At 36.6% G+C, this 27,968-nt stretch overlaps 2 protein-coding genes across 6 annotated transcripts; one reads left to right on the forward strand and one right to left on the reverse strand.

Annotated features, from left to right (window-relative positions):
* Positions 1 to 64: 64 nt before the first annotated feature.
* LOC123702190 (phenoloxidase-activating factor 2-like) lies at positions 65 to 9,745 on the reverse strand. Of its 5 annotated transcripts, XM_045649873.1 has the most exons (10): positions 9,668 to 9,716; positions 8,131 to 8,145; positions 7,355 to 7,470; positions 5,833 to 5,941; positions 4,598 to 4,780; positions 3,297 to 3,414; positions 2,682 to 2,787; positions 1,848 to 2,026; positions 1,361 to 1,525; positions 65 to 333 (listed from the first exon to the last, which is right to left on the reverse strand). In XM_045649873.1, exons 1-10 carry the CDS (start codon positions 9,670 to 9,672, stop codon positions 166 to 168), a joined length of 1,164 nt encoding a protein of 387 aa, XP_045505829.1. In that variant the 5' UTR covers positions 9,673 to 9,716; the 3' UTR covers positions 65 to 165. The 5 variants fall into 5 exon arrangements, with proteins under 5 accessions (XP_045505829.1, XP_045505831.1, XP_045505830.1 ...); XM_045649875.1 differs by lacking the exon at positions 8,131 to 8,145 and having other exon boundaries at positions 7,355 to 7,458; positions 9,668 to 9,745; XM_045649874.1 differs by lacking the exon at positions 8,131 to 8,145 and having other exon boundaries at positions 9,668 to 9,737.
* A 4,076-nt stretch (positions 9,746 to 13,821) lies between these two features.
* On the forward strand, positions 13,822 to 23,418 carry LOC123702189 (phenoloxidase-activating factor 2-like). Its single transcript, XM_045649872.1, has 9 exons — positions 13,822 to 13,953; positions 14,839 to 14,960; positions 17,162 to 17,279; positions 17,805 to 18,002; positions 18,495 to 18,606; positions 19,663 to 19,768; positions 20,525 to 20,709; positions 21,590 to 21,754; positions 23,065 to 23,418. The coding sequence occupies exons 1-9, from the start codon at positions 13,946 to 13,948 to the stop codon at positions 23,230 to 23,232; spliced, it is 1,182 nt and encodes a 393-aa protein (XP_045505828.1). The 5' UTR covers positions 13,822 to 13,945; the 3' UTR covers positions 23,233 to 23,418.
* The last annotated feature ends 4,550 nt before the right edge of the window (positions 23,419 to 27,968 follow it).

The raw sequence follows: 27,968 nt of genomic DNA on the forward strand, positions 1-27,968 counted from the left end.
TTTCAAATCGGACCAGTAGTTTCTGAGATTAGCGCGTTCAAACAAACAAACTCTTCAGCTTTATAATATTAGTATAAATTAGTTTTAAGACAAAGCGGGCCAAGCCGCGGGCGAAAAGCTAGTTATTCATATATTAATATAGATTCTTCTGCTATTCTTGAGATATCAGTATTCAAAGGTAGAAGTGTTGAAACCTTCTCCTGTGAAAGTCGACTTAATCCAGTCATATTCGTAAGTGACGTCCGTATTAAGTCCCGGGAGAGAATCTTTAATTCCGCATCTTATTCTGAACGCATGAATACCAAAAACTGCATAACGTAATTCAGGTTCGCTCTGGAAACATACAAATTAAATTTACAGGGTGTCCCACTATCGGTATACTAAGCGCGAAGGGACTTATAAACTTGCATACACTGATCACGTAAAAAACACTTAAACAACAAAATAACATCAAAAAATTTTTGCTAAATTTTCCTGAAAATCCATGTTTTCTCCTCAAGCTTCGCGCAGCCGGCATATATCGCTTCGCTAATGTGAGTATTTTGTCTATGAAAACATAATCTTAAACGATAGGTCACGTGCTGGTAGCAAAGCCAGGCGGGTTGCTTGTTAGGGGTGTACACAATACACATAGAGTTTTTGAGAATTCATCTATTTGAAAAAAACTGCGTCTGGAATTTTATAAATATTTTTTACGTAGTCAGCGTGTGCAAAACTATAAGCTCTTTTGAGCTTAGTATACCAACAGTGGGACACCCTGTATACAGATCTTTTTTAATAAAACCTGTGAATAAAACAATATCCAATAATTTTACATTAAAAACTCCCATTTAATTTCCCATACATTTTGTTTTCAAAGCTGACGTTCAAAGTTCTCGGTTTGCAGGTGAGCTCTCAGCTCTCAGCTCTTTTTACAGTTTTTTATTTAACTTCCCTAATAATAAACTAATTTGCGAAGTAATTAAATCAATTAACTAAAATAACCGCAGCCTTTCGCATTTGATCGCTTCGATGCAAATAGTAAATTGATGTTTGTGCTTCGTCATATCTGCGCTGGCCCTAAAAGTTGTTGCTATCTATAATTATATCTGCTTTTTTGACTGGCCGGTTGGCTTGGTTGGTAGTGACCCTGCCTTCCAAGCTACTGGACGTGGGTTCGATTCCTACCCGGTGCAAATATTTGTGTGATGAACAAAGATGTTTGCTCTGTGTCTGGGTGTTTTATAAGTATTTATTTAAAATTATATATGTATTTATCAGCCATCTGGTTTCCATAACACAAGCGAAAGCTTAGGGGATCAGATCGTGCCGTGTGTAAAAATTGTCGTGAAATATTTATTTATCTTCTCGTCTAGCTCACCTGTATTTCACAGACTATAGGGGAACCGCCGTCTCCTGTGCAGGTGTCTTCGCCTTCCATCCCGCCGGCACACATTATAGAATCGTGAATTTGCCAATGACGCAGATGATGCAATTTACTTAATTCCGTCTGACATTTCTGCTTGTCGTAAATAGGCAGCTGCACCTGTTAAATTACGTAATTATTATAGACTAGCTGTGCCCCGCGGCTTTAACCGCATTGCTCCGCTTCGATTGGTATTAGCGTGATGATATAATATAGCGTATAGCCTTCGCCGATAGGTGGGCTATCTAACACCGAAAGAATTTTTCAAATCGGACCAGTAGTTCCCGAGATTCGCGCGTTCAAACAAACAAACAAACTCTTCAGCTTTATAAAAGTATTAAGTATAGATGTATGATCGTGTATAATACCTACTCGCTTAAAATTAAAAAAAAAATACTATTTTTATATTTGTATTTATTACGGAATACCAATGAAAAATTACCTTTTTTAATGTAACTGGATTTGTGTTGCCTACAACGTGATTATGCCAACCCATACTGATACAAGTTGTGCCTACTGGGGGCATGTGTTGCCCCAAACACGCGATTCCAATATGAGGGCTATTTGTTAAATCGAATGGCTGTTCAAGAATCAATAGCGCTATATTGTTGTGTGCCACTTCTGAAAAAAAGAGCGTGTGAGCACACGTGTCAGAAGTGAAACTTCTTTCAAGATGCAAGCTATCAAAATCCTAAAGAAATTTTATTTCAACTGGCTTATTTATTCTTAACGGTGGGTATAAAGCAAAATTACCAATCTTCTACAAAAAAAAAAATCACGAAGTTACCTCTAATTTTCACACTTTTACGATTTCTATTCTAACTTCGTTATTTTTTTATCAAGTAAATTTTAATATTTTATGTTTTTGACCAAACATAAACCTCGAAACATCTAGTTTGATATACATTTTATTTTTTAGATTTGGTCTTGAATATTACACGTATCATCTAATAGAAGATTGGAAATTTTGCTTTATACCCCCTCTTAAGGAGGACTTAAACTTATGTCCGCAAAGTGTACAATAAAGTATAGGTATAAGTACAGATGATTTAATCTAAAATTTCTCCTTAGCGTGATCATATTATATATTTAGGTAGTCTCTATCCTTCTTTAATAAATGGGCTATCTAACACCGAAATAATTTTTCAAATCGGACCACTAGTTCCTGAGATTAACGCGTTCAAACAAACAAGCAAACATACAAACAGCTCTTAATTTTATTATTGGTTGAAGACATTGATAGAAAATTTTAAAGGTAAAATAAAATAATACTCACTGAAACTAAATGTCTCGTGTATTGTTATGTTTTTAACATTTCTTTCTTGGTGATCAAATACTTCATTAGTTGACTTGATATCCCATTCCCCAGCTCGGCATTTTACCTGGAGAAATTGAAAAAAAATTGAGAATCTGTTTGCCTATTATTGGCGTATAGTGGTGGGGGAAGCTTGCGCATATAAAAATGTACTAAAACTTGATGCGCAAACTTCCCCCACGCTACTTTTTGGCCAAGTAGTTTGCCGGGCGCTATAGTATGTTTGAATTTATTACTCATACACGGCACACTACAACACAGATTTTGATAAAATTCGGATTGGAAATTGATTATCTTCTGGTATCTGGTAAAATAATTACCTATATCTATAACTAGCTGTGCTCCGCGGTTTTACCCGCAATTCTCCGCTCATGTTGGTCTTAGCGAGATGATATAATATAGCCTATAGCCTTCCTCGGTAAATGGGCTATCTAACACCGTAAGAATTTTTCAAATCGGACCAGTTGTTCTCGAGATTAGCGCGTTCAAACAGACAAACAAACTCTTCAGCTTTATAATATTAGTATAGATCAGTATAGATTATTAGTATAGATATAATAACTTTATACTACCAACCTCATTTGCTTTTTGCTTGAGAATTCTATGTGCTGCCGTCATCACAACAGAAGGATGGATGAGCGTCCCTCCTGCCACATAGTCGTTTATCTCAAAGTTTTCACTAGAGGTAGATTTCCTAGAAATTACACACAGCCATTTAAAAATAAATAGAATTAAATCATGGGCGTAGCCACGGTGGGGCAGGGTGGGGCGCCTGCTCCAAATGCCTTCGCAAATGCTTTCGCATATGCCTTCGCAAATGCTTTCGCATATGCCTTCGCAAATGCTTTCGCATATGCCTTCGCAAATGCTTTCGCATATGCCTTCGCAAATGCTTTCGCATATGCCTTCGCAAATGCTTTCGCATATGCCTTCGCAAATGCCTTCGCAAATGCCTTCGCAAATGCTTTCGCATATGCCTTCGCAAATGCCTTTGCAAATGCCTTTGCAAATGCCTTCGCAAATGCCTTTGCAAATGCCTTTGCAAATGCCTTCACAAATGTCTTCGCAAATGCCTTTGCAAATGCCTTTGCAAATGCCTTCGCAAATGCCTTCGCAAATGCCTTTGCAAATGCCTTCGCAAATGCCTTCGCAAATGCCTTCGCAAATGCCTTCACAAATGCTTTCGCAAATGCCTTCGCAAATGCCTTCGCAAATGCCTTCGCAAATGCCTTTGCAAATGCCTTCGCAAATGCCGCCGGCATTAGAGAGTCGAAGACTATGTAAATATGACTTTGGGTACATAGAGTTGCTAGTTACATATTATTTTTTATTGTTGCCCCACCTTGAGCCCATGGCGCCAACCATTGCTTAACCTTTTTTATTATTTGTTGTTGTAGCGGCAATAAAAATATATCATCTCTTAATATTTTAACTATGGTTTATAAGATACAGCTTCAGGTGACATAACAGACAGCGAAGTCTCTTTAAAAGGATGATTTTCCACCAATTATGTGCGAGGATGTGTAGCGAGGAATGTGTTTGTAAATAACCAATTATATCGCTTCATTTAGGTAGTTTGAACTTTGCTACGTTTAGCGTTTGAAGCGATATTATTGGTTATTTACAAACACATTCCTCGCACATTATTGATGGAATATCCTTAGGGTCCCGTTTTACCTTTAAGTATGGAACCCATTAAAAATAGTAATCGAAATACACTATACAGTTCGACTCAAACTTAATGGCGCTTCGGAATTTAGGTGCAGGTGCGAGTGCTCGTGCGCAGGTCCCTTAACGTCCCGCTAATATCTAAAATTGTTTTCTGCGCATCGGATCGTACGATGTTCCGAGCCGCCATTCGTACTATACCTACTAACCGTAAAACAGCTATCATCCAAGGGTACTCTCTAAAACCGGCGTGATCGCTGAACACCCTGAGCCCAGGATTATCAGAATAGCTCCAGCCGCAACCTTCCAGTGTAGATAGCTCAGGTACTTTGGGCACTATTATCGACTTCCTAGGGCAACACTGTTTCGAGGTTTCACAGACGTATGGAGATCTGACGATAAACAAAATTAAGCTATTATTAAATCTATACTAATACTAGCGGTCCGCCCCGGCTTCGCCCGTGGTACATATTCACGTTTTCTCTACATAAGAACCATCCTCGTACTTCAAGGAACGTAATAAAAAAAGAATTAAAGAAATCGGTTCGGCTGTTCTAAAGTTATGCGCTTACCAACACATTTTGGGATTCATTTTTATATTATAGATTATGAAGCTGAAGAGTTTCACTCGTGATGCAGAGTAGGAGCAGATGCATTATACAGGGTGTCCCACTGTTGGTATACTACGCGTGAAGGGACTTTTAGTTTTGCATACACTGATCACGTTAAAAATACTTAAACAACAAAATTACCTCAAACCTTTTTCCTTAAAATCCATGTTTTGTGAGCATTCTCTCTATGAAAACATAATCTTAAACGATAGCTCACGTGCGGGTGGCAAAATTGGGCGGAACGCTTGGGGTGTACACTATACACATAGAGTTTTAAGAATTAATCTTTTTGAAAAAAATGCGTCTGGAATTTTATAAGTATTTTTTACTTACTCAGCGTATGCAAAACTACAACCATCTTTGAGCTTAGTATACCGACGGTGGGACACCCGGTATGTACATATACATATTTGTTTCACTTATCGTTTTTTCTTTAGGGACAAGTAGGTGATCAGCCTTCTGTGTCCTGCCAGACCGAGACATTATTTTTTTATTTGTTTCCACCGGGAATCGATGCCGTGACCAAGGCAAATAGGAATTAATTTCTATACGTATAGACGTATACAGAGACTTCTTAAACTACCGCCTATTCAGAATGTACCTAACACTAATCAACAAAGAACTAAAGTTTGACAGCAGCCCCAGTTACAAATTGAAGTGAAACTTCTTTAGGCGTGTTGAGAGTAAATTTTCAAGGTCGCGTCTTGGCAATACCTCGTCATGGAGTAAGACGACGATTTTGGTATCTTTGAATCTTGGTAAAGAAGTTTCACTTCTGACACATGTGCTCGGCACACACGCTCTTTTTCCAATCAAATACAATGCTAACATACCTGTATGCATTTGGTTTGGCTAAAATGTCGTCAAAATCTTCTGTTTCCATACACTCGTTCGGTTTCACACAGCGTCCGCGCAGTTGTTTGTTCGTCACGCAGGTTTCCCCTAAATCAGTTCAATATGTTTTTTATAGATGGCCGATTCTCAACAGACACACAAAATTTCATGATAATCGGTCCAGCCGTTTCGGAGGAGTATGGTAACTAACACTGTGACACGAGATTTTGATATACATATATACATATTGGCTATGTGCGAAGTGGGTGCTAGGGAACGGCAAATCGACCGTAGCGCACGACGTGGCAGAAATGTGAATTAATTCTGGGCTGTCATGTGTCAAATTGCTTTATTTTCATAACTTCCTTTATAATTTTAAGTAAAAAAGTAAAAATTAGCGATATGGGTCATAGTACATGCTGTGTCTTAAATTGTAAAAACAATGGGAAAAACAGTTCCTGCAAGTTTAATTCGTTTCCAACATCAAAGTGGATATTACAGCAAAGACAAAAATGGATAGCTGCTGTGAAGAGAAAAAAATATTTTTCACGAGGAAGAAAATCGCTAGGTAGGTATAATATACACACTCACTTTTTACACTTTTTTTTCAATTTCGTTGAAAAACTAGTCGAAAATCAATATCACAAAAAAAACTATCATCTAGTTGACATGATTTGACAGATGACAAGTCCTGAATAGTTGCCACTAGGGGCGCTGTCATCGCGCACACAACGAATACAAGTAAATTGTGCATAAATCACGTTTCTTAACTTCCTAAAAAGGTGGAGATTTTATATTGGATGCCTATGTTTATAGGTAAGATATATATCATAATTAAGATCATAATATTATAATATAGGTATTCGCAGGGAAATAATATTACGACATAGTATAAAACAAATAACATTTCAGGAACTCCAATTTGAAAAATTATTTCGCTGTTAGATAGACCATTTATCGAGGAAGGCTATAGGCTATATATATCATCACGTTAAGACCAACATGAGCGGAGCAATGCGGGTGAAACGGCGGAGCATAACTAGTGTATGTATATTTATCACTACATAGTATAAAACATAATCGCTTTCTCTGTCCCTATGTCCCTATGTATGCTCAATTCTTTACAATTACGCAACGAATTTTGATGCGATTTTTTAATAGAGCGATTAGATCATTAGAGGAAGGTTTCAGTACTTATATAATTTTTTAGGTTTTAGACACAGCGGGCGAAGCCGCGGGCGGAGAGCTAGTTAACTATATAAGAGTACTAGCGGTTCGCCCCGGCTTCGCCCGTGGTACCTACATGTTTACGTTTTTTTTCATAAAAACTATCCTATCTCTCAAGTTGGATCGAACTGCACATGGTGTGCGAATTTTATTATAATCGGTTAAGTGGTTTAGGAGTCCATTGAGGACAAACATTGTGACACGAGATTTATATATATTAAATATAAGAGTATAGGTATATTTTTTGTTTTATTTCCTTATATTCATTTTATATTTTTTCTTATTTACACTTACCCAATGGAGCCTTTGTGGGAGACGTATTTTGTGCCTGTTTGTCTGTGTCATTGATTTCTTCAGAATGTCCGTTATGAACCAACAGCAAAAAACAAAAGAGAGCCCTAAAATCACACCTAAAATGAAGAATGGTCATTGTCATCCATACTTAATACTAGCTTCCGCCCCGCGACTCCGTCCGCGCGGAAAAATTAAGAAAAATTAAGATTTATTTTTTTCAACGTATTTTTCCGCGATAAAAAGTATCCTATTTTATGCCTAGGATAATAAGGTATAATTATACCAAGTTTCATCGAAATCGAACTGTTAGTTTTCACGTGATGCCTTCACATACAGACAGACAGACAGACAGACGGACAGACAGACAGACAGACAGACAAAAAATTTTTTAATCACATATTTGGGTTTGGTATCGATCCAGTAACACCCCCTGCTATTTATTTTTTCAATATTTTCAATGTACAGAATTGAGCCTTCTACAGATTTAAATGTATAGATTATAAAATGCTAAAGTAACTCTGTCTGTCTGTTACTCAATCACGCCTAAACTACTGAAACAATTTGCATGAAATTTGGTATAGAGATATTTTGATAAACGAGAATGGACATAGGCTTCTTTTTACCCCGGGACATAGTATAGGTTTTATCCCGGAAATCCCACGGGAACGGGAACTATTCGGGTTTTCTTTGAATGCGCGGGCGAAGCCGCGGGTGGAAAGCTAGTTAGATTATAATTAAAATAGTTCTTACAATCTTTATGTAGTCTGTAACTGTACCTGTACAATGTATATCTATACTAATATTATAAAGCTGAAGAGTTTGTTTGTTTGAACGCGCTAATCTCAGGAACTACTGGTCCAATTTGAAAAATTCTATCGCCGTTAGATAGTCCATTTATCGAGGAAGGCTATAGGCATATAGCGTAACATCACGTTAAGACCAACAGGAGCGGAGCAATGCGAGTGAAACCGCGCAGCACACCTAGTGTAGGTATATTTAAGATATACATATTTATAAGTTTATATAGTGTATGTAGTATTTAAATACATATACCGTACATCCATACTAATATTATAAATGCGAAAGTAACTCTGTCTGTCTGTCTGTTACTCAATCACGCCTAAACTACTAAACCAATTTGCATAAAATTTGGTATGGAGTACCCGAGGACGTAGGCTACCTTTTATTGCGAAATATGTACCACGGGCGAAGCCGGGGCGGACCACTAGTAATAGTTTATTTTATTCAGTTTTCCTTGTTTGAATTTCCTTGTTTTTGTTTTCTTTCCTACACTGTAAAGGTTGCCTGGTAAAGATCGCTACCTAGCGATAAGGCCGCCTTTTGCTTAATTTAAATGTATTATGTGCTGTTATGTTTTTTTTATTTCTAAAGAATTATAGGATTTACAAATAAAAAAAAACCTGTACCTGTACCTGTATAAAAATATTCGCTTGTCTCACTAAAACTCGTGAAAACCCGATTTGGATAATTTTTATCTTGAAATATTGGAGAGTTCAGGAAAGATATGAACTGTGAGAAACCTAAAGTTTATCACATAACTACATATTATATTTGTGAAATTAGTGATACCAAGTTCACAGGGTCGCCGTTTTTTTAATAATCTGCTAAAAAGTTGATAGTGCCAGCTTGTTACATTTTTTACTTTAGACACATACTGTCTTGCCACATAAAACTTTAGACAGGGTTTAACTTTAAGCGCGAGTTATCTTTAATCTGGTTTTGTCGTATTACACATAGACAACTATTCAAGTGACAGATCCCTGGTTTAAAGTTAGACTGTGTTTAAATTGTTTTGTGGTAATAAACTTAATAGTAGCTAACCTGGATTGAAAAATAAATTAACAGTTTTAAATACGCTTTAGTGAACATATAACAATGAAATATATATACTAAAAAGTCATAGTATGTGTATGTGTGTTGAAGTTAAGGAAAATCATCAACTATTTTATTGAATGTGTGCCCCGCGATTTTACCCGCGTGGCTCCGCGTCTGTTGGTCATAGCGTGATGATATATAGCTTATAGCCTTCCTCGATAAATGGGCAATCCAACATTGAAAGAATTTTTCAAATCGGAACAGTAGTTCTTGAGATAAGCGCGTTCAAACAAACAAACTCTTCAGTTTTATAATATTAGTATAGATTAAAATATATGCCACAAAATAAATAATTATAAGTTTACTGCATATTTTTAGTTAATAGGTTTAAAAAACACAGATTAAAAATAATTTACGAATGAAATGGATCCATTTTAATTTGGCCATTATAATTTGTTTTATTCTCTCATTACTTACTTCATTTTATTCTCTTGGGCCTAAAGATAAAACGACCACAATATTAAACAAATACACTTGACTAAAATAAGGAAAAACATTAAACATAGTTACTTATCTCATGATATTATCGAATAGTGATGTAATTCTTGTGATCCGTCGATGTTTTAATAAAAAAGCAATACATTAAAAAAGTGCCTTTTTTAGTTTTAAATACAAATGACATGTTATAATATTGAAAAAAAAAGTCTCATGTTCCCTAGTGAGGTAAGGGGCAGATGCATTATACATCTGTTTCACTGATCGATTTTCTTCAGTGTCCCTAAAGTAGGTGATCAGCCTTCTGTGTCCTGCCAGACCGAGACATTTTTTTCTTCGTCTCCGACGGGAATCGAACCCAGGACCCCTCGGTGTTACGCTCACGCGTCAACCACTGTACCAAGGAGGCACTCATATATAATAATAATATCGAGTGAATAAGACAGGCTACTTTTTATCCCGGAAACCTCTCAGGAAAGGGAACGGGCGATTAAAAAAAGGTGTTTTGAAAAATTCTTTCAGTTTTAGATTGCCCATTTCTAGAAGACTGTCCTATCCTATCCTACTAATCCTACTAATATTATAAATGCGAAAGTTTGTGAGTATAGATGAAAGAAAGAAAGAAAGAAAGAAAGAAAATCATTTATTAGGTGCACCACATTAACACATAAAACATAAGTAACAAAATTAAAAAAAAGAAAGAACAGAACGCAGAACAGTGAAAATAAACAATAAATTTGTGTGGCGACCTAAATGGTGAGGCCCTCAGCATATGTCATGCCGACATGGTCGGCATAACGCTGGTTTTCAGTGCCCCCCACAAGACAACAGGGCAGAAGCCCAAAGTGTCCCCTAACCGTGACTATTACTAATAATACCTATACAGGAAAAATAATAAATAGATACTAAAAAGAAACAAAATCCTCTACAGAATAATTGTATCTATACATTATGGAACATATAAAAACAAAAACATTATAATAATAATAAATAAAAATATGTACATATATTTGAAAATACATATAAAATAACATAATAAATGAATAAATAAATGTATATTAGCCCTATATACAACGCAACTAGGCTTGTTTGACGAATTCGTTTATCAAGTGTGCTTTATATTTATATCTGAAAGCATTTGTTGACACTGACTTACGTATCGGCGGCGGAAGATTGTTCCAGCACTTCGTTGCGTTGTATATAAAACTACCTCTAAAAGCTGTTGTATGGAACTTTGGCATAACTAGCAATGTGATAGATGTGTTTGTGTTACTCTTTCACGCAAATACTACTGAACCGGTTACAATTAAATTTAGCACAAATATAGAGGGTAACTTGGATTAACATATAGGATAGGTTTTATTCCGGAAATCCCACGGGAACGGGATCTACGCGGGTTTTTCTTTGAAAACGCGGGCAAAGCCGCGGGTGGAAAACCGCATCAAAATCCGTTGCGTAGTTTTAAAGATTTAAGCATACAAAGGGACATAGGGAACATTTGCGAGATTTTTATGTCACTTTCAATTTTATCTCTTTTGAAAACGCAGCCTTACGCTACACCCTGCATATCATCACACTGCTTGATTATACTCAAGTTCTTAAGAAAAACCCATGATATAATATATTATCATAGGTGACCCTTAATTGCTTAGTTTTATTGCAATCTTACTCGTAAGTTTAAAACCCAACAAGGCAAAGTTCATGTAAGGCTTATCACTACATAGTATAAAACAAAGTCGCTTTCTCTGTCCTTATGTCCCTTTGTATGCTTTTTAAATCATTAAACTGCACAACGGATTTTAATGCGGTTTTTTAATACATATATTCAAGAGTTTTGCTATATCATTCCTTATGTTTTATTTGTATAATGCTGGCGGAAAGCTAGTGTAACTATAAATAAAACTTAGTGTTATCTATACTAATATTATAAAGCTGAAGAGTTTGTTTGTTTGTTTGTTTGAACGCGCTAATCTCGGGAACTACTGGTCCGATTTGAAAAATTCTTTCGGTGTTAGATAGCCCATTTATCGAGGAAGGCTATAGGCTATATATCATCACGCTAAGACCAACAGGAGCGGAGCAATGCGGGTGAAACCGCGGGGAACAGCTAGTAGATAAATAAAATATAAACAATGTATTCCCGTAGTGTAAAATTCTATTGTTCTTTTCCTTTCCTTATTTATAAAACAAAGTCGCTTTCTCTGTCCTTATGTCCCTATGTCCCTTTGTATGCTTAAATCTTTAAAACTACGCAACAGATTTTGATGCGATTTTTTTTAATAGATAGAGTGATTTAAGAGGAAGGTTTTCGTATATAATTTATTAGGTTTTAGACCAAGCGGGCGAAGCCGCGGGCGGTAAGCTAGTGTTGTATGAAATAAAACTATCAAGAATTACAATGATGGCTTAATTATTTGTGACGTACATAATAATTATAGTTTCTACTTGTTTCTACTAGCTTTCCGCCCGCGGATTCGCCCGCTTTGTCTAAAATCTATAATCTTTAATATATATAAATCTCGTGTCACAATGTTTGTCCTCAATGGACTCCTAAACCACTTAACCGATTATAATAAAATTCGCACACCATGTGCAGTTTGATCCAACTTGAGAGATAGGATAGGTTTTATCCCGGAAATCCCACGGGAAAGGGAACTATGCGGGGTTTTCTCTGAAAACGCGGGCGAAGCCGCGGGCGGAAAGCTAGTAATGTTATAAATAAAAGCTATTATTAAGCATATAAAAGCTAGTTTGTTTGTTTTTCTGAACGCGCAAATACAAACTACTGGTCCGATTTGAAAAATTCAGCAAAAGGCTGTATATTATCACGCTTAGACCAACAGAAGCGAAGCAATGCGGGTAAAACCGCGGCTCACAGCTAGTCAATTACATACTAAAACCATCCCCTTGAATCACCTTAAAAAGAGTGTGTGCCAAGCTCACGTGGCAGAAGTAAAACTTCTTCAGTAAGTATTTTTAAAGCTATTGAATTATTTTTTTATTTCTATAAATATTCCAAGATTGTTAGGTAAAAATAATAATCCATACTAATATTATAAATGCGAAAGTAACACTGTCTGTCTGTCTGTTACTCAATCACGCTTAAACTACTGAACCAGTTTTCATGAAATTTGGTATGGAGATATTTTGATACCCGAGAAAGGACATAGGCTACCTTTTATTGCGAAATATGTACCACGGGCGAAGCCGGGGCGGACCACTATTAAGTAATAAATTAATAAATACTTTTTTTAATAATTATCATTCTTATATGAATAATGAATATGTATTCAAAGGTTGTTGTCCTTTAATATTGCAATATGGTATTCCCCACTTGGTGAGACAAACGAGTTTATCAAATAAGATAAATTAATGTCACCCATATAATATTGCCTAATGTTTGCAAACTCTTCTACTATATGTTACTAGCAATCCGCCCGCGGCTTCGCCCGCGTTTTCAAAGAATTTCTAGTTCGCGTCATGGCAATTCCGTCACATCATGGATAAGGTGAGGATTTTGACATCTTTGAACCTTCCCAAAGAAGTTTCACTTCTGACACGTGTGCTCGGCACACACGCTCTTTTTTAGATTTGTTACATCAAAACCATAGGGTTCGAAAACTTGAAACCGAATGTAAATTCGGTATTAGGTTTCAAGGCGGATTAAACATGTTTAATAATTGTCCAATTTTTGTCGAGATTTAATTCGATATTTAATTTTATAGAACCTTTGTGCCCGCGGCTTCACTCATGTCGCCTAAAACTTAACAAATTGTATAAAAAATCCTTCCTAGAGAACCGCTCCATCTATGTGAAAACAAAATGAAAATCATTGCCGTAAGTTTTTGATTTTACGACTACAGACTGACAGAAAAAAAAGCAGCGGAGGACTTTCTTTTATAATTTGCAGTGATATACTCAAACTCAAACATTTATTTATTCAAATGGACTTCTTCTAGAAGCACTTTTGAATCGTCATTACATATTTTAACATTTACCACCGATTCGGAAAGCAGTATCTATGGAGAAGAACCGGTATAAAAAATCATTATTATATAAAAAATCATAAATTAATAAAAACATCGATATAGAGATCACAACACTATTCGATATCGTCTTCAAATAATAATGTCGATAATAATAACATTCAGTCACATGTTAGCATAGTCTCGGGACTACCGTTTTATTAGGAATTTAAATAATAAATTTAAAAGTAAATAATAAAATATATAATTAACATATACATCAAATAAAGTGGTTATGATGAAGTGAGTATTTTCGTTTTTATTAATTACAAGCTTTTAACCGACTTTCAAATTTCAATGTTAACGTTTTTTGTCTGTCTGTTTGTTCCGGCTCCATCTCTGGAACGGCTAGGTTGATTTTGACGAGAATTTCACTGACTGATAGCCGATGCAATAAGGAATAACTTAGGCTCCTTTTTATTCTGATATTTCTTAAGGGTTAGAACATTAGAAGTGAAAGGGAAAACTCATTTGCGCCGGTGAAACCTAAAGACGCAGCTATTGTATAAAGCTGAATTTTTTTTATAGTTATTTCAAGAACGACTTGGCTATTTCATTTAAATATTGTGTATCTAGAGATGTACGTGATTTTTGAGTAAAGTTTATAGTCCACAAGCGAAAGCCGGGGTAGACTGTTAAGTGTTAGTCCTACCTTAATATCTTAATATCCTACTAATATTATAAATGCGAAAGTTTGTATGGATGTATGGATGTTTGTTACTCTTTCACGTAAAAACTACTGAACCGATTACAATGAAATTTAGCACACATATAGAGGGTAACTTGGATTAACACATAGGATAGTTTTTATCCCGGAAATCCCACGGGAACGGGAACCATGCGGGTTTTCCTTTGCAAACGCGGGCGAAGCCGCGGGCGGAAATCTAGTATATTATAAAGGCGAAAGTTTGTAAGTATGGATGTATGGATGTTTGTTACTCTTTCACGCAAATACTACTGAACCGATTACAAGGAAATTTAGCACACATATAGAGGGTAACTTGGATTAACATATAGGATAGGTTTTATCCCGGAAATATCACGGGAACGGGAACTATGCGGGTTTTTCTCTAAAACGCGGGCGAAGCCGCGGGCGGAAAGCTATTAGTTAATAAATTGATATTACAGGTATCTTCTTTTATGCCTGCTGCTGGCGGTGACTCAGATCGAATCACAAACAACGTTGGATCCTATACATCAACAGTGGCTGCAAAGTTTTCTGACTACGCCGAAGTCTTTAGACCCCACAGGTATTAATAAAGAAAGCATTTATTTCAACACACAAACACACAAAAACAACATTATAAATTACTTAGTACGAGGTAAATTATAAAAATATAATACAAACACAAATTAATATGTGGTTGCATGCGGGATACCTCAGCACTGATTTTCAGTGACACCCTTCCAACATCTAGATTGTCAGGTGCTGCAAAGCACCTGACAATCTAGAGATAGATAAATTAAAAAATAATAATAAATATTAATCGTGGATAACAGAAACATAAACAAGACCAGTGAAACTTACATAAAATATGCTAATATTATTATAATTAACTAACATGAAAATGCTTTAAATAATTAGTATTTTCTTCTGTTCGATATTCATCATCATCAGCTCATATACGTTCCCACAGGACACAGGCCTCCTATGTGGTCGAACTTTTGATTTTTCGAAAGTTTTTCGACATGTCGGTTTTCTCATGATATTTACTTTCACGGTAATCCTCTCATGCCATATATTTCAACCTTATAATCATGGTGTTACTAGAGTCGTTTTTCATGAACTAAAAAGTTAACTAATTAATTATTTTATGACATTAAAATATCCTCAAAATCAAACATTTATTTATTCAATTAGGCTTCTTCAAGAAGCACTTTTGACTCGTCAGAACATAGTTTTACAATTTACCTCCGGGATCACAAATACGTACGGTCTAATAAGTAAAGATGTAGTTTTCTAATGCATTTTTTTTAATATTCAGGACAATTTTCACACACGGCACGATCTAATCACATACTAAGCTTTCGCTTGTGTTATGGAAACCAGATGGCTGATAAACATACATTTATACTTTTAAATAAATACTTATATAGATAATTATTAACACCCAGACACAGAGCAAACAATGAGCAACAACTATGTTCATCACACAAATATTTGCCCCGGGTGGGAATCGAACCCACGACCAGGAACGCTTGGAAGGCAGGGCCACTACCAACCAAGCCAACCGGTCAGTCAATAAAGAATATCATATAATATGTACTATATTGATTAAAATAGCTTCGTAAATAATTATTTGTAATATATAAAAGATAAAAATGACCATTCTGGGTTTATCCCGAGATAAGGAGCAAAGAAATACCGCGGTTTTTCCCGCATTGCTCCGCTCCTATTGGTCGCAGCGTTAACATAAACATAGCCTATATTATTTTGACCCGACCTGTCAAGGTGCATTTACATCAAACGAGCGAATGCTCATTCTAACCCCACTATGTCAAATTATTTTCTAAACAGGCGTAGAGTATTCTTTCGTTGTTTTTAGTTCGTTTGCAAAGATTCTATGCAATGTTCTTATACTGAACAACACTGAATACGAGTTATGGTTTACACTAAAAGATCACGAAAGAATGTTCTTGCTCTAGCTCTATGTACGTTTGATCTAAATGCGCCGTTAGTAATATTCATGCACAATTTGAAGTATGTAAGTCCATATCCCATTGAGCCCCGAGCGGCCCGATCGGTCCACGACGCAATAGATTTTCTATTGTGTCTGTGATTCCGGGGGCTGAGTTACTACATAACGTTTGCACGCCTCATAATGCGAAAGCATTTGAGGTTGTACTCTACTCTGAACTCCACGCAATTTTCTGGCCTTAAAATAGGTCTATAACGTTCATATTTTATCCTTAGGATGAATATTAGTACATTTCTATCAAGAAAATACTAAAGATTATTTATGTTATGTTTGTTTTTATAAATGAGGAAAAGCCATCTTCCCTAACACAGGCTATTTTTAACTTATCAGGGAAGTTCCAAGCTTGTTGTAACCACACAACATGTTATATGATAGATAAATAAATTGTATTGTATATGATAAATAATGTAATTCTTCGACACGTCAGTTTCCTCACAATGTTTTCCTTTCCACAAGGATAATTAACCGACTTCAAAAAAAAGGAGGAGGTTATCAATTCGGCCGGTATGTTTTTTTTTATGCATGTACACCGATTACTCCGAGGTTTCTGAACCAATTTACGTGATTCTTTTTTTGTTCGATGCGGGATGGTGTCGAATTGGACCCATAAAAATTTTATTCGGATAGGCCCAGTAGTTTTTATTTTATGAGCATTTTTGTCTGTATTTGTAAATGTTGCAAGTGCAAGTTTGAAGTCGGTTGTTTTTAACGCAGTTATCACTTGTATTAATTATTATTATTATTGGTTACAGCCAAATCGGGTGAGTGTATAACGAAAGACCAGCTTCGAGGCCGGTGTGTGAAGCCGAGCGAGTGTGCAGACAACGCGTCTGATGAAGAAATAGATCTGACCGCAATTGGTGTATACAGGTGGGTTACTATTTTTACTAATAATATCTCCAAACACAAAAATCGTTTCATTGTGACGTGTAAAAAGCACAAACAAACACTTTCTTATTTATGATGTTAACTAGCTTTCCACCCGCGTCTTCGTCCGCTTTGTCCAAAACTTGAGAAATTATATCACAACCTTCCTCTTGAAACACTCTGTCTATAAAAAAACCTCATTAAAAGGGTAATTTTAAGCATAGAGACGGCGGAAAGCGACTTTGTTTTATACTATACTAGATTTCCGCCCGCGGCTTCGCCCGCGTTTGCAAAGGAAAACCCGCATAGTTCCCGTTCCCGTTAGATTTCCGGGATAAAAACTATCCTATGTGTTAATCCAAGTTACCATCTATATGTGTGCTAAATTTCATTGTAATCGGTTCAGTAGTTTTTACGTGAAAGAGTAACAAACATCCATACATCCATACAAACTTTCGCCTTTATAATATATATTAGATATTAGATTAGATAGTGATAAGGATTACAAAATTTTATTCTCCTTTTCAGGGCGTTGGACTGCCACTATCTGTTGAAGTGTTGTCCCAGGAAGCTGATAATCACGAAGCCGGCCACAAAACCGCCTCCAGTGACCGTCGCGCCCCGCGTGGGCTGCGGCTGGCCAATGCCTGACTTAACCAACATCAGGACGACCGGTACCGACTACGCGAGCTTTGGAGACTTCCCTTGGATGGTGGCTCTCTTACGGTTAGGGGTTTTCTACCTTTTATCATCATCATCATCACCGTTCTGGAGCCGTCCATATACATTTCAACGCCATGCCCCGTCCGAGCCACGTTCAGGCATCACATCATATAAAAAGTATACAATTATGTTTGACCGAGCCCCGGACGGAGCACGGACGATCGCAACACGGTGTATCGTTAATCACCCTTAAGAAGAAGGAGATTCTCAATTCAGTCGAATACAGTCGTATTTTTTGGGTTGTTACCTCAGAACTTTGATTGAGAAGAAGATTCATTTTTTATTTGAAAGCTTGTGCTTTCCGGCCGTCCGGTTAAAATTTCGTTAGTTGTGAAAATTTGGAGGCCTTTTAGTTATTAATTATTTATATTATGGTGAACAGTGCTCTTAAACATTAATAGTAATACTCGTAGGTGATTTGCCATCCCTTGAATAACAAATACGCCTATTTTTTGAAGGTCTTAATGAAAGTTAGTTATTGGTTGTTTTTTTTAGCAAAACTTCCAAGATTTGGGAACAAAAGGATTACTTGGGGGGAGGCTCATTGATTCACCCCTGGGTTGTCATGACAACGGCGCATAAGGTCAGCGATTTAAGCAAAAACGAGGTGAGGTATTCCAAGATTATTTTCTTAATTTCTAAGAATAGATAGAAGTGGAAATGAAAGAGGCCTCCACCATAGGAGTGGTTGTTTATCATCATCATCATCATCATCATCATCATCATCAGCCCATTATGTTCCCACTGCTGAGACACGCTATGTTTGGTTCGATTGTAATAAAATAAGGCCTTAAAGTTAGTGTGTGTGTAGTAGTAGAATCTACATAATTGAAATAAGTCTAGTTGCGCCATTTTTATTAACCTGTACGTTTGCATGCTTGTATTTTTTTTATGTAACCGATTCGATTTTAACTTTAAACGGACAGATTTAGTTCAGACTTTGTATACTTGTCAAGAATCGCTCACAATACCTACTATAATTTCTTGATTTTATCTTAATTCAGCACGTTTTTGAAGTGAAACTTCTTTAGGCACGTTGAGAGTAATATTTCCAGGTCGCGTCATGGCACTACCGTAACGTCATTGAGTAATGCGACGAATTTGGTATCTTTGAAACTTGCTATAGAAGTTTCACTTCTAACACGTGTGCTCGGCACACACGCTCTTTTTAACCGACTTCAAAAAAAAAAAGGAGGAGGTTATCAATTCGGCCGGTATGTCTTTTTTTAAAGTGAAACTTTTATTACATCGTCTCAAACTTTTTGGTCAGTGTAGCGCATGTCGCGTGTATCGCGGCTGCCGAGTAGGTATACCTACTCGGCAGCCGACCGACACGCGACATGCGCTACACAAAGCAGTGTTCGGATCCGTTCGAACAGTTTCACTTTTACCGTGGTTTCATAAAACCACACAACATTTTTATGTATGTACACCGATTACTCCGAGGTTTCTGAACCGATTTACGTGATTCTTTTTTTGTTCGATGCGGGATGGTGACGAATTGGTCCCATAAAAATTTTATTCGGATAGGAACAGTACCTAGTTTTATTTTATGAGCATTTTTATCAGTATTTGTCTGCAAGTGCAAGTTTGAAGTCGGTTGTTTTTAACGCAGTTATTACTTGTTTTAACTAAAATATATAATTATTATTATTGTCTTTAGATCAAATGTCGTGCAGGAGAATGGGATACTCAGACGCTCAATGAGGAATATGAACACCAAGAGAGAGACGTGGCCAAGATTGTATCTCACGAGGGGTTGTGGTTAAGTGAGTTTTTAGAAATTATTTATCCGCTTTTGCCAAATTTATACTATCTATACTAATATTATACAGCTGAAGAGTTTGTTTGTTTGAACGCGCTAATCTCAGCATCTACTGGTCCGATTTGAAAAATTCATTCGGCTGTAGATAGCCCACTTATCGAAAAAGGTCATCCTTTATTGATTTAAAGTGATGATTCACGCTAACACTAAGAAGACCGGAGCACTGGGGAAAACTGCGGGGCACAGCTACTATAAAAATAAATTTTCTTGCAAAATACTAGAGACTAGAGAAGTAGACTACAAATAAAAATTATACATATGTGCTTAAAGCAAAATATGTGCACATAATAATTAATTTTGGTCTGTATACATAGCACAAAACAAAGTCGCTTCTGTCTGTCTCTATGTATGCTTAGATTCTTGAAATAACGTAACGGATATTGATTTCTTTTTTTTTTAATAAATAGAATAGTTCTCGAAGGTTCTAGTATCTTAATATATATAAATCTCGTGTCACAATGTTTGTCCTCAATGGACTCCTAAACCACTTAACCGATTATAATAAAATTCGCACACCATGTGCAGTTCGATCCAACTTGAGAGATAGGATAGTTACCTATATCTCAAATCGTTGAGAAAGCGGGCGAAGCCGCGATCGGTAAGCTAGTATATATAAAATTTGTACCTACACAGCATGCGAAGCTTCGAGAGGAAAGCTGGTACATAACATTATTTTTATGACTGACTACTTTTTTTTCAGAAAAGGGCATTAATAACATAGCCCTGTTAATTCTCCAGAAGCCCTTTGATTTGGTTGGAGCCCCTCACATTGGTATCGCATGTTTAGGACAGTCTATGCCCAGTGAAGGAACGAAATGTATAAGTATGGGCTGGGGCCAAACAGAGTTCAACAAGCCAGACGAATATGCAGTTATATTAAAAAAGGTAATAGCTGTCTATCTTTAAGAATGTCTCTCATTCACGTTACCGAAATCCCGTTTTAGGGAATTTTTAACCGACTTTTAAAAAAAGGAGGAGGTTATCAATTCGGCCGGTATGTTTTTTTTTTATGTATGTACACCGATTACTCCGAGGTTTCTGAACCGATTTACGTGATTCTTTTTTTGTTCGATGCGGGATGGTGTCGAATTGGTCCCATAAAAATTTTATTCGGATAGGCCCAGTAGTTTTTATTTTATGAGCATTTTTGTATTGTATTTGTAAATGTTGCAAGTGCAAGTTTGAAGTCGGTTGTTTTTTACGCAGTTATCACTTGTTGTGTTTACCTTTTTGTTACCTTTTTTCTCTTTATTTAATTCGTAACTCATTAATTAGCATCTTGTACGTTTTTCTTGTAAATTTTACAAAGTGTCCCGAAAAAAAGAAACATAAATCACCTAAAAATTTGAATTTGAATCTTGAACTTTTTCTCTGGAAATTTCCCTGTTATCTTTCTAGAAACCAAAGTAAACATTTCTTTAAAAATGTTAAGAATAGAAAAATCCTATCACAAGTGGGATTTGAACCCGCATCTTTCGCCTTACCGGGGTGACGCCTGATTTCTCAGCCACCCGTGATAGCTGGGATAGATTTTTTTATATTTATAAAGTACTAGCGGTCCGCCCCGGCGACGCCCGTGGTACTTATGTTTACGTTTTCTTTTCATAAAAAACCAGCCTCTTACTTCAATTTACAGTTTAAAAAAATAATTATCGAAATCGGTTCAGCCGTTCTCGAGTTATGCGCTTACCAACACATTTTGTGATTCATTTTTATATTATAGATTGAAAACAAAAGATAAAGTAGCAAGTAATTCTTTTCCCAGGTGGAACTACCGATATACAACAGAGACCAATGTCAAGTGAATCTGCGTAAATACAAAAAGCTTCGCAAATGGACACTACATGATTCTATGATGTGTGCCGGGGGGGTGGAAGGCGTTGACACTTGTTCTGGAGACGGAGGATCACCACTGGTCTGCGAAATAGATGTAAGATTATCATCATTCGTAGGCGTCATTTGGGAACATGGGAACCATTGAAAATCAGTGCTGCAGCTCTTAAGCCGCAGAATTCCTGAGTGGTGTCCCTGTTCAGCACACAGGATCACACCTAATTAATGTTGTTTTATATTTCACTGTGTTTTTCTATTTAAATTTTCTGTTTTTTTTTTTTTTTTTTAAGTCTTTCATGTGTGTTGAATTAAATGTTTTATTAGCCCATTAGGGTGCTTAGACACGGGTCTCCCCTAAGGTCAGGCCGTAATCCACCACGCTGGCCAAGAGAGGCAGATTTTGATTCTTCAACATGTCGCTTTCCTCACGTTGTTTTCCTTCACCGTCCAAGCAGTGGTGATGTTATAAACATGAGCAGATAAATTTAAAAATCAATTTATTTCCTGCACGCCCGCCTGGTCTTGAACCCGACTTATTGATTTGTATTCCGTGGTCCTCACCACTGAGCCACCACAGCCTTGATGTAAAATTATAAGAAACGTAAAATCTATCAAACTCAAACTCAAACATTTGTTTATTCAAATAGACTTCGTTTAGGAACGCTTCTGAATCGTCAAAGTACAGAAAAATAACAATTTATAGTAGAGCCATTTTAATAGGCAACATTTGACACTTCAACAAAATTCAACAACGTAACCTAGTAACGACGACATAGAATAACATGATATTTCTTTTTGTTAGAACTGCACATTTGCTTAACTTTTTTCAATTACGATTACATATTTATAATAATAATGTCCGATACAAGTAATTTTAAGATATCACTTTACTGATAAACCATACTAAACATAATAAACAATTTCTGAATTGGAAGAACTGACGTCGCTACAATTTTGTGTCAATAAACCTTTTTTCTTTTTAAATACCAGAGACGTTACTCTTAAAATCGAAATCTGACATCTAGAATCGAATGCATTGATTACTTGTGAATAAAAATCATCATAAATTAATAAATTCGATTGACAAATGTTTCAAATCCGTATCGATTAATTCACTTTAATCGAAGTTTTTAAGCAGGTTACCTCTCTTCGAAGATAAAATTGATAGACGTCAAATGTTGCCTATTAAATTGGCTCGACATAGGTACCACCGGTTCGGAATGCAGTTTCTACAGAGTTTCTATGTATATTGTAACTACACCTACCATTTAGAAATTCACAAATTTAATCTAGGGAACTTTACAGCGAGCGTGGTAACGGGCAGACTGCCCATCGCGTTGAAAATCCGTTTAAAAGTTATTTCTACACTTCTTTTTCTTCTTCCTATACTTCAATAATATTTTTCAGGGGGACGCCGACTCAAAACGCTATGCCGTATATGGAATGGTCTCTTTTGGACTAGAATGCGGAAGAAAAGATACGCCCGGGGTGTACACTGATGTCACTTATGTATATGACTGGGTGAAGAAGACAATGACAGCAGAAGGCCTGCCTACTGACAGTTTTGTGTATTAAGGAGGATTCATGCTACACTGTGTCGCGACCAAATATCAATGATCAAATATTATTGTATACTTTTTGTATGAATTGATTTATGCTTGATCATGGCTTAGGGGCACGGAGCAACGGGAATGGGAATCATGCTCTAATCTAGAAGTCATTTTTATGTATAATAAGGCTTATAATAAAATATACGCAATCTGTAAAGTGTTTTTTTTTTTATCTTTGGTGAGAAGCAAGGACATATCCATTGGTCGACAATGGTAGATTATATTATGTAATCTATAATTATATTTACATATGATTATAAATAATCATATTTATAGTAAACTAGCTTTCCGCCCACGGCTTCGCCCGCGTTTTCAAAGAAAAACCCGTTCCAGTAGGATTTCCGGGATAAAACCTATCCTATGTCCTTTCTCGGGTATCAAAATATCTCTAAGTATACCAAATTTCAGGCAAATTGGTTCAGTAGTTAAGGCGTGATTGAGTAACAGATAGACAGACAGAGTTACTTTCGCATTTATAATATTAGTATGGATGTTGACTTATAACTGGCCTCTACCTACCTACGGTTCTCTACACCAGTTGTTTGAATTAAAAGCATTTAGCTACTATTATGTATTCTGTGCTAAAAGTTTCCTTATAATTAAAAATCGGGAGTAGTAAATATTTACCTCTTTTAAATGTATGAGACAAAGGTTTTTCTGGTGGTGAGTCGAATTCTTCGCTGCATTTACATCAAACGAACATAGAGCTAGACTCTAGAGCAAGAGCATTCTTTCGTGATCTTTTGGTGAAAACGAATACTCCTATTCAGTGTAGTTCAGAATTAGAACATTGTATAGAATCTTTTCGAACGCACTAAGAACAATGAAATAATGCTGATGAAGACATAGTGGGGTTAGAAGTGGATTAGAATGAGCATTAGCTCGTTCGATGTAAATACACCGTTACATTAAAAATAGTTGGATGAAACCTCCTTTCAACATCCCATACCATAATACACTATGTTGATCTGTCAAAATTCTCACACGAAGTCAAAAACAAAATTCAAATTGGTACTAGTTACCTAAAACATGTTGGGCGTGGAAAAATTTGCATTGAGCCGTTTCATTACCAGACAATGCTTGGTGACACTACGCTATAAAATGGCTTGCCTTGACCAACTCGTGGTACCATCATATCCTACCTGTCCAACGCAACGAAAAAATAACTTAGGTAAGATCTTCTTCGATAAATGGTCTATCTGATGCATTTTTACATCAAACGAAAATAGAGCTAGAACAAGAGCATTCTTTCGTGATCTTTTAGTGTAAACGAAAACTAGGATTGTATAGAATTTTTTCGTACGCTCTTAGAACAACGGAAGAATGCTCTACGCCTGTTTACACTAAAAGAATTGGACATAGTAGAATGAGCATTCACTCGTTTGATGTAAATGCACGGTAACATTGAAATAATTTTCCAAATCGAACTAGTTCCTGAGTTTATCGCGTACCTACAACAAAAAAAACGAACTTTACAGCTTTTTATCTCTTCCTCTCTATATATGTATACAGGGATATTTGTAAAACACCGGCAACCTCGCAGGACAAGATAGCTAACATCATAAGTAACAACATATTTTGATCTACGACTTTTGGCATAACGCAATAAATTATTTTTAAATAATTTTTTAAGCTTTTATTGTACTCTCCTAACATTTGTAAGTCTATGTTCTATTCATTATCGAACGGACGACGCGACGCCCCCTTCCCCCTCCCGTTCGCTTCTTATTTACGTAATTTTTGGAATGCGCGTAGAGTTTATAATATTCAAAATATTCAAACAAATTATCAAAAGTCTTAGAACAAATGTTGTTACTTATGATGTTAGCTATTTTATCCTGCGAGGTTGCTGGTGTTTTACAAGACGTAACCCTGTATAAAATTTTCTTGTCACAATGTTAGTCACCATACTCCTCCGAAGCGGCTGCACCGTTTGTCATGAAATTTTATGTACCTATTAAGTATATCTGAGAATCGGTCAGCATATATTTTTCATGCCTCTAAGCAGTAAGTGATAAGAGTAAGACAGAACAAGGTCTTCCGGGACATCTAGAATTCTAGAGGATATAGTAACAGCGCGATGTACCTTTGTTCGAAGATAACATACTTCTCTCTTAATATTATGCAACTAGTATTAGTATAAATTATTGATTAGCAGAATCGTCGAACTATCCAAAAATATGGAGAGACTGTCTAGCTGCTGGCATGGAGATCGCAGACACGCCTGAAGTTAGAAGCTTACGTGCCCTGTAAGCGTTCGAAAAGACGAACGGCTAGTTGTGAACGGCAGAGGCTACTTCAGCCGTCGCCACCGGTCGACGTCAGACGTCGACGTGTCGGCGGTAGCAGTCAATACGACGACGGTTGCTGTCGACAAGTGGCGACGCTTGCAGTTTGCGTTGACGGCAAACTGCAAGCGTTTGACGTTTCACGGCATCCGTTTTTGCCTGTCGACGGCAGCCGTCGACATATTAACTGCTGCCGCCGACACGTCGACGTCTGACATCGATATGTGGCGACGGCTGAAGTAGTATCTGCGGTTCACAACTTGCCGTTCGTCTGTTAGAACACTAAGCTGTGCCCATGCCGGAGCCGGGAAACAAATGAATTCATCATCATTCATCGACATTCCCGCCGTGCACTGTCGAGTCATGTTTAGGCTCTCAGTTATACATCCTTCCTCTATGGTTTAGGCATGAATAATTTCATACAAAAGGTATGCAATAATGTGTGATCGTGCCCCGGTGTAGCGTAAATCATGAATAATATATTGTAACTAAGTAACCTATCATGTAACATAGGATTCAAAAATATATTTTTTCTTTTCAATTTTGTGTTTTATTTTATACTAGCTAATACCCGAATAGTCGAAAAATAAAACCCGCATAGTTTTCATTCCTTTAGGATTTCCAGGATAAAATTATCTACTACTAGCTGTGCCGCGCGGTTTCACCCGCGTGGCTCCGCTCCTGTTGGTCTTAGCGTGATAATATATAGCCTAGGTATATAATATATATTACTCGTGGAAAATGTAGCTTTCGAATGGTGAAAGAATTTTTAAAATCAGTCCAGTAGTTTATGAGCCTATTCATTACAATCAAACAAACAAACAAAGTTTTCCTCTTTATAATATTAGTGTACTTAAGTAGATTATGTGCCCTTTGTCAGGTGTCAAGCTGTACTAAATCTTATCTAAATCAGTTAAGTGGTTGAGGCGTGAAGAAGAGTTACTTTTGCTTTTTAACCGACTTCAAAAAAAAGGAGGAGGTTATCAATTCGGCCGGTATATTTTTTTTTTTTTTTTTTTTTTTTTTATGTATGTACACCGATTACTCCGAGGTTTCTGAACCGATTTACGTGATTCTTTTTTTGTTCGATGCGGGATGGTGTCGAATTGGTCCCATAAAAATTTTATTCGGCTAGGCCTAGTAGTTTTTATTTTATGAGCATTTTTGTCTGTACTCGATGACTTAATTTCAATGTAGCAAGTAACTTTGATTCACTTCCCGGTAACCGATTGAGCTGAAATTTTGTATACGAATGTAAATTGGATAGCGATGAAACATTATCATGACATGGAGCTGATGTGTCTCGCGGTTTCACTCGCGTAAATGAGTTTTGAGAGTGGGAATATCAGTTAAAAAAAATTGCCAAGTTACTCTTTATTACATCGGCTATCAGTCATTATAAGTACCGTTAAAATCGGTCCAGCCGTTCGAGAGATTAGCCGGAACAAACAGACAAAATTGTAAAAAATACTATTTTAGTATCTACAAATACCCTGTATACTGTATGTACGCATTTAGTAAAAAGGGGTTAATTGAATATTACAGACACTCCAATTTTATTATTGGTATCTATAGATAATGACGTCATACTCTCGATGGCGATACGAATACATTGTCGATAATTTTTGTGATTGGTGAAGTCCCGTGTCCCCTAGTGGGGTAAAGGGTTTATCGATACATTTTCTAAGGCCGTCGTAAAAATGGAGTATAAGGGTGCTTTCCCACCAATTATGTGCGAGGATGTGTACCGAGGAATGTGTTTGTAAATCCATACTAATATTATAAATGCGAAAGTAACTCTGTCTGTCTGTCTGTTACTCAATCACGCCGTAACTACTGAACCAATTTGCATGAAATTTGGTATAGAGACATTTTGCATTTTGATACCCGAGAAAGGACATAGGATAGGTTTTATCCCGGAAATCCTACGGGAACGGGTTTTTCTTTGAAAGCTAATAACCAATAAATAAACAAACATATCGCTTCAAACTCTAAACTCTTCAAACTAAATGAAGCGATATGATTGGTTATACACATTCCTCGCACATTATTGGTGGAAATAATGTGCGAGGAACCTAAAGGAATCGGTTGCATACAAACATACAGTGGAGCGTGTTAGAGCTAGCGCGCAAAAGCAACTTTTGTCTCCGCAACTATTTTGTCTCTCCCATCAACTCTATGGGCTAGAGAAAGTGCGCGCACGTAGCGACGCAACTTCCTATAGAGTTGACGGGAGAGACAAAATAGTTGCGGAGACAAAAGTCGCTCTTGCGCGCTAGCTCTTACAAACATTTTTAAGATATGGAAACTCTAATATTATCTTGATAGTCACATATTTTGCAGGGAATATTAGATACTGTAGCTGTATTTATAGGTATACTAGGTTTCGCCTGCGCAGTCAAAGAAAAACCTG

This window comes from Colias croceus, chromosome 23 (genome assembly GCF_905220415.1).
Source record: "Colias croceus chromosome 23, ilColCroc2.1".
In the NCBI taxonomy this organism is placed as follows: Eukaryota; Metazoa; Arthropoda; class Insecta; order Lepidoptera; family Pieridae; genus Colias; species Colias croceus.